Source organism: Paralichthys olivaceus, chromosome 4 (assembly GCF_024713975.1).
Source record: "Paralichthys olivaceus isolate ysfri-2021 chromosome 4, ASM2471397v2, whole genome shotgun sequence".
In the NCBI taxonomy this organism is placed as follows: domain Eukaryota; kingdom Metazoa; phylum Chordata; class Actinopteri; order Pleuronectiformes; family Paralichthyidae; genus Paralichthys; species Paralichthys olivaceus.
The window spans coordinates 22580287-22587456 of NC_091096.1; the positions used below are offsets into that span (position 1 = coordinate 22580287).

General features: G+C 40.2%; 1 protein-coding gene across 2 annotated transcripts in view; it reads right to left on the reverse strand.

Moving 5' to 3' along the window:
* hk2 (hexokinase 2) overlaps window positions 1–6804 on the reverse strand; it is a 30880-nt gene extending 24076 nt beyond the window's left edge. Inside the window, exons 1-3 of one of the 2 annotated variants that reach the window (XM_069524245.1) lie at window positions 6484–6804; window positions 1062–1224; window positions 415–563 (exon numbers count right to left, since the gene is read on the reverse strand). In XM_069524245.1, coding sequence (XP_069380346.1) covers window positions 415–563; window positions 1062–1224; window positions 6484–6546 — 375 coding nt within the window. In that variant the 5' untranslated portion in view covers window positions 6547–6804. The remainder of the gene's footprint in view (window positions 1–414; window positions 564–1061; window positions 1225–6483) is intronic. The other variant, XM_069524246.1, reaches the window with a different exon arrangement.
* Window positions 6805–7170: the final 366 nt, after the last annotated feature.

Consider the following 7170-nt stretch of genomic DNA (forward strand, 5'->3'; position numbering starts at 1 on the left):
TCAACGTGTCAATTGTGTCAGCAAGAGAGTGTGAAGAGAGGAAAGTATTATCTGAAATAACTGACATGAGCAAGATAAAGTCGTTGAGAGGTTTCAATACTTTTTTTGTTGCTTGCCCATTTAATATTTTTACCATTTTCTGCTAATTCAGCTCAGATTTCAGTAATTGTTTTTGGAGCCTATACTTGCACATACCTAAAATAAACCTGCATCCCTGAAAAATTTAGAATGGGGTAAAATTCCCTCTTCTTACAACAAAGCTTTCAATGATCAATCCCTCACAGTATTGCATCATCCAAATAGATCACTTGGCTCTCTAAACAGACTCCCTTGTGGCTCCTAGAGTCCTAGTTTATAGAAGTTTTTAATCAACACAAAGTAAGAGAAAAGAAAGAGGGCTGTCATGACTCTTACCTCAGACCCATTGCCTCTCATGAGGTGTTCAGAGATGGCATATATCTGATTTTCCATCTCCACCTTTTGTTTGCCATCAGCCATGACTTTGACCAAGAGCACTCGGAAGTTGGATCCACCAAGGTCAAGGGACAGGAATTCCCCTTGTTCTTTTATAAACAAAAGGATCATTGCATAAGTGCATATATTTTCAAGCTATAAAAGTTTCAACCAAATTTCACATCTGGAATCAAATCAGTCATTGAAAAAGATTAAAGAGCAGTGACCAGTATTTCTCCATTATTTTGCTTCTGAGAACTGCTTCTGCTCTATTAGGTTAGGGAGACTCTTTTTCAAGCATGTTGCACATTGTAAACTCTGACTGCTGTTTTAATAGACAGCTTGGCTGAACATTTATGTGATATATTATGTTCACAAGAATGGAACAGAACAACTTGAACACATTATAAAAAAAGACCATCACACTTTCTACAGAGGTAGATACCTTTAGAGATAAGAAAATGTCCTGACTTTACTCAGCACTGTACACATTTAATATAATGTGTATGAAACTACAGTTAGCTACTCAAATGTGTGAATGAATTGCTGTAACTCGGGTTGAAGGTGTCTACTTTATAAACCAATCTCCGTTATGAGAGGGCTATTACCTGTTCCATCAGGGGTTGAGCGCACAAATGTGGGCAGCATCTTGACAGCAGCTGTGGGTTGGGTGTCTCTACACAAGCCTTTGTCCATCTCTCGTCGAAATCTTATTGACAAGTCCATCAAAGTCTCATCTGAGAGCTGAAGATGATGCAGGTATTTGTCCACCTAGATCATTTTGCAAAGAAAAGAACCCATTATATTTATATTAGATCATATATTTGACAACAGTACACTGTAACAAATTGCTGTAGTTTCTACAGTAAAATTCTACGGTAACTTCTTGTTCTATCATTTTACAATGTTTATCTGTATATCACAATGCATCATGGGTCCAAAACCAACATTTGAATTGAAAAGCTTGGATACTCTGCATTATTTCATGTATGAATCTAAAGACCACAGCTTCAGGCTGCTAGCAGTGGTCTAGAGACAACCCTGCCAGGATGCTTTATTAGAGGAGCAGTTAAGTTCAGTAACACTTCTGCAAAAAAAAGATCACTAGCATGCTAACGCTAGCGGGTGAAATGGGATTGGGCCTCAATTGACAGTGTAGTAGCTTGTCTTGAATGCCCCCAAGAAAGTTAGCAACCAGTCCACCTTAGTCATCGTGAATGTAAGGTTATAAACTCAGCTCTTTGGTGAGAACAATGTTGTCTTCAGTGATGTTTTTTGGCAAACATAAGCTAACTAAAGCTACCTCAAGTGAAGCTGGCACTAGCTAGCTAGCTATGTTTATCAGGGTACATATTAATCATTTTATCAGATAAAGTTAACGTATCAATCACAACGTAAAGCATAACGTGTGATTTCGGAAAATATTTTCTTTAAAAGCTCTTCTGTGAACTAAGTTAAATAAACTAATTTGTGTGATTTCTTCTTTGTGAAACATGACGCAGAATTCCACAGAAGAACTGTGCGAATTGTAGGTAAAAAAAAGTCTTCAAATGTTTCTACTGTTAGAGGAAAATCTCTTAACATATTTGCATCATTTAGCTGCAGGTGCATAGGGAACACAGATGCAGTGAGCGCCACCGCTGAAGTCACAGTGATCACCAACATACTGGAGGAGACGCTTTTCACGTGAAATAATTTGCCATTTAAACACAAAACACAAATCTCAAATTAACTAGCCAACCACTTTAGTTTCTGTCTACATATTTCTAAATTTTTTTCCAGATTCCATATAAGGTCAGCTTGAAAAACCTGTCAATGATCTGAATATCTTTAATCTAGGGCTGGGCAATATATCGATATAAAAAATATATCGATATATTTTAAATGCGATATGGAATTAGACCATATCGATATAGTTTAAATTTGCGCTGTGATCCTTGCTCCAGGCAAGCTGCTCACCCGGAGCTCTCTGCACTGCTCCCCTCGCTCCCGCTCCTCCTGTTTCATGCACAGAGAGGGGAGGGGCTGGAACAGACACTCCGGCACTCTTAAACAAACATGGAGGAAGCAACGTCTGCGGAGCGTGCAAAGGAGGACTTGGTTCGCAAAAGAAAATGCAGTGGCTCAGTAATGGTTTGGATTCAAGGTATCAGATGAGCAACAAAATCACATTATATGTAGGGAGTGCCATAAACAAGTTATAGCCAGGGGTGGAAGCACTACAAATCTTTTTCACCACCTAAAACAGTGGCACAATCTGCAGAATGAAGAGTGTGTGAAACTGCGCGCCACAGAAGCCCCAGCTGCGAGCCGTCCGCAACCCGAAAAAGCTCCAGCTCCACAAAGCTCACTGCAAGCTTCATTTTCCCGCACTGTGCCTTATGAAAAGAAATGTGACAAGTGGTGTACTATAACTAAAGCGGTGTCCTATCAAATTGCTAAAGATATGGTCCCTATTGCAACTGTGGAACAAGTCGGATTCAAAAAACTACTGAAAACTATGGACCCGAGATATGAGCTTCCCAGTCGCAATTACTTTGCACGAGAAGCACTGCCACAAATGTACAATGAAGTCAGACAGAGCCTTGCTGACCGGCTCGCTAACGTGACCCATTGTGCGTTGATCATGACGCATGAGCGTGACAGTACACTTAATTCAAGACTGGGAGATAAAAACTGCGTGTATCCAAACAAGTTATTTCCCCCAGGATCACACAGGTGACCATATAGCTGAGGCCCTACAGGATGCAATTGCAAGCTGGAAACTCAACCGACAACGGGAGCAACATCGTCAAAGCGGTTGAGCTGAACAAGTGGCTGAGGATGCAGTGCTTCGGTCACAGATTACACCTGGCTATTGGTGAGTGCAGTGTTGTAAGGGGTATTCAGATATTTTACTTTAAACAAAAACATATTAAAATGTTCGTTTTTCCTTATTTTCCTTTGTGTGTCTGTCTGCAACTTTCACACGTAGGCCTAAACATTGTGGAGTTTTTAGTGGAGTAGAAATATGAAGTAGCATTAAAAAATGGCATAATTACTAAGAACAACAACAAAAACGAAACATGAGTAAATGTACATATAGTAAAGTCATGATTTATAAATTCTACAAAAATAATAATAATAATAATACATAAAAATCTCTTACAGGATTAAAATTCAGAAAATAAATGAATATAATATTTGTTATTTATGTTTAGGACTGGTGTTGATTAAAAAAATAAACTATGAAACGAGAAAATAATATTAATGTGGAATAAATCTAAAGCTTGATTTTGGAAAGCACTTGGTTGTGTGAGTGTGTTAAAGTGAAACCAGAGTCGAATTTCTTGCATAAACCCATTTGATTAATGGTTTTTTAAGATTCTGACAGGACATGGCATGAATGACAAGCGCGTCACCCGGGCCATTTCTCTGTGCAAGAGAATTGTAAGCTGTTTTTCGTGCAGCTGGAAGAAAAGGAGACATCTTGCTGAAGTCCAGATACAGCTGGGTCTGCCAAGTCACCAACTCATAACCGAGTCTGCCACACGCTGGGGATCGAGGCAGCAGATGATAGAGAGAGTCCTGGAGCAGGAAGGAGCACTGGCCAAAGTCCTGTCTAGTGACAAAAAGACCAGGCACCTTGTCCCTACCTGGCAGGACTTAGAGGTCCTAGAAGCAGTCCAAAAGGTCCTGAAACCTCTCCAGGACTTTACCGATGCTTTGTCAGGTGAGGAGTACGTCACTCTCTCAAATGTGAAACCTGTGCTGCACCTTTTTAACGAGAGTCTCCTGGCATGTGAAGAGGGTGATAGCGAGCTTTGCAAATCGATCAAGACCAGCATTGTTGAGTATCTCAACAGCAAGTATTCTGAACTAGCCACTACTGACCTACTGGAGATGGCTTCATTTGTGGATCCACGGTTCAGGACCACCTACATCCCAAGTGAAAAAGTCGATGCATTGAAGCACAGAGCTGTCTTGGAGGTGGAGACGCTACTGGCTGATCAGGGCAGCTGTCAGCCGCCTTACCTACCTGTGCCCACTGTGCCTGAGCCTGCAGATGGAGAAGCAGCAGTAGCACCAAAAGCTAAGAAGACACTGGCAAGCTTCTTCAAGCAGCGCACAGCCACCACCACTGCACCAACCAAGAGGGGGCCTATTGAAAATGAACTGTCAAGTTACTTGCAGTCAGCAAGTGTGGAGAGTGACACTGATCCCCTCAAGTGGTGGAAGGATCATGAATTTGTCTTTCCAGCTCTGAGCCACCTGGCAAAAAAGTATCTCTTGGTACCAGCTAGCAGTTCACCCTTCAGGGGTGAACTGCTAGCTGCAAGGGTTTTCAGCTGCAGTGGCAATATTGTGACCTGCCACCGAGCATCTCTGAAGCCAGATGCCGTTGACAGGCTGGTGTTTCTCGCACAAAATCTGTAAACTAAGGAGGACACGCTTGTCTGTTGAGTTGTTTTAAGTAAAAAAAGATGTTTAAAAACATTTTCCTTAAACTGAGCACTTTATTTTGTTCTTTCTTTATATATAAATGCTGCCCTTACTGGGGCTAATGTTGATATTGTACTTTTCTCATAAAAGATTGGCCTATTTTATTTGATAGGCTATTTTTTTTTAAGATATTTTTTTATTTAAATGTGCACCTTACAGAGCTTTGATTTAAAAAAGGTACTCCTGTTGTTATACAGTATTTATGTTTACATTTTATTGTTATTTGAACAGCTGAGCATTTATTCATTCATTATTTATTCATTTGATTTTGCAACTGTTCACTGAAATAGCCAGTTTCAATAAAACTACTTGTGACATGTCATATTTGGCTTTGAGTTCAGATTTGACAAACATGTTTCTGATCTAGAGTAATTTTAAAAAATTGTGTTTCAAAAACATAATCTGCACTGTAAAGTGTTTTTGTAAAAAATAAAAAAATCTCTCTCCCTCTCTCCGCTTAATTACCACAAAAGGAACAGAGCAACTATAGTCCTGGTAAACTTCCTGTTTGGCACGGCTAAAGTGGCCACCTGGAAGAGCAAGAAGAACCAGATGTTGGATGAAGGCTGGACAGATATGTTCAAGTGTTTCAAAGGCTTGGCAGCAGCTCACCTGAGAATAGACCTTCTACAGCCTGACCAGTAACCTGGAAGCTTTCAGGTCTCAGTGGGGGATCAGACAGGTTCACTGGTCCTTCACTTTTAACTGAGTACTGTGTGTGTGTCTGTGCATGTATGTATGTATGTATGTATGTATGTATGTATGTGTGTATGTATGTGTGTATATGTGTGTGTGTATATGTGTGTGTGTATATGTGTGTGTGTATATGTGTGTGTGTGTGTGTGTGTGTGTGTGTGAGAATGTGAGACATGTAGTTTTCTTCTGTATAAATGATCTGACTACTATATTTACATGGAGGGGGGGTCCTCTCTGTGGAGGCTTCCATGTTTTTTATTGTTGTCCAAACTGGACAAACTAAAACCTTTTGAGTTTTCATGACAACTGAAGTTCTCCACAGGTTGGGAAGGGAGGGTGAGGTGATGAGTACCTCTAGATGTCACTATATTCTACACACTGAACCTTTAATAAGGTTGTAAAATGTAAGAATTTGTAATAAATATATGTGATCAAATCATATAATCATAATAAATTTCAAGTTAACATGACAGGTAGTCAGCAAACATACTTGACAGAGCCCTGAAGCTGAAGATGAGTCATAACTGTCAGATGTTTAATGTAATAACATTATATTGTCTCTTCTGCATGGCCTGCTTTGAAAAGGCCTTCTTATTGTTCTCGTACACACACACACACACGCACACACACACACACACACACACACACACCATATGTTTATAACGAAATGAATGTTGCTACTATTATGCACAGAACTCTATCATGTGTATTGAGGGCGGATGTTCCACGTCTCTGCGGTCTGAGTCCGCAGAGACGTGGACCCTGTCAATGTGTTCATGGCAGCGGGAACCCACTTGTCACCCACTGAACACATTCAAGCAAACCAGCCGAGTGTTTGACACCGGTACTCACTTTCAGCGCCTGGTCATCGTGGAGCTCGGTGCAGTAGTTAGCCAGCAGACTGGAGGCTAGCATGTTAGTAACTGATGTGTGACGACTTTACGCCCTGCTCGACCTGCTGCTTTAGACCTGAAGAGGACAAAGTAGACTTCCGCTGAGAATAATAATACTAATACTAATAACACTAAATCAATATCTTCGGCCTCCGCTCGGGTTCTTCACACAACTCTTGGGGTTTTAATGAACAACCGTCCTTGTAAGAGCTGTCGTCCTGTTGAGAAACTTCAGCTTCCTCAACTTGGTCGCTCGTTGACGTCACCACCACTTCTGGGCGCTGATTGGCTGCAGGTGAGGCGTGGTTTGGATTTAGAGGAGGCTGCACTGAATGACCTTCCTTAAAAAACATGCCAGTTCCTCCTCTGAGCACTATTTAAAAGTTAGTTAACAGTTGGACAAACAATTGGTTTAACTTTTATTTATTTATAAATTTACTCTTGTTGCTTTTATTGCTGTAACAACTTTGTCGATGATGATCTTGGATACAAAATATTTGATCCCTGTATATAATATGATGCATGTTACCATTTCTTAAACAGTAACAGTAGATTAAGAAGTTAGAGTTTCTGCCAAAAATACACACTGCTTAAGTCTAAATTTATCAGTAAGAGTAATTTTATAAAGGTAAATATAATATTGTTG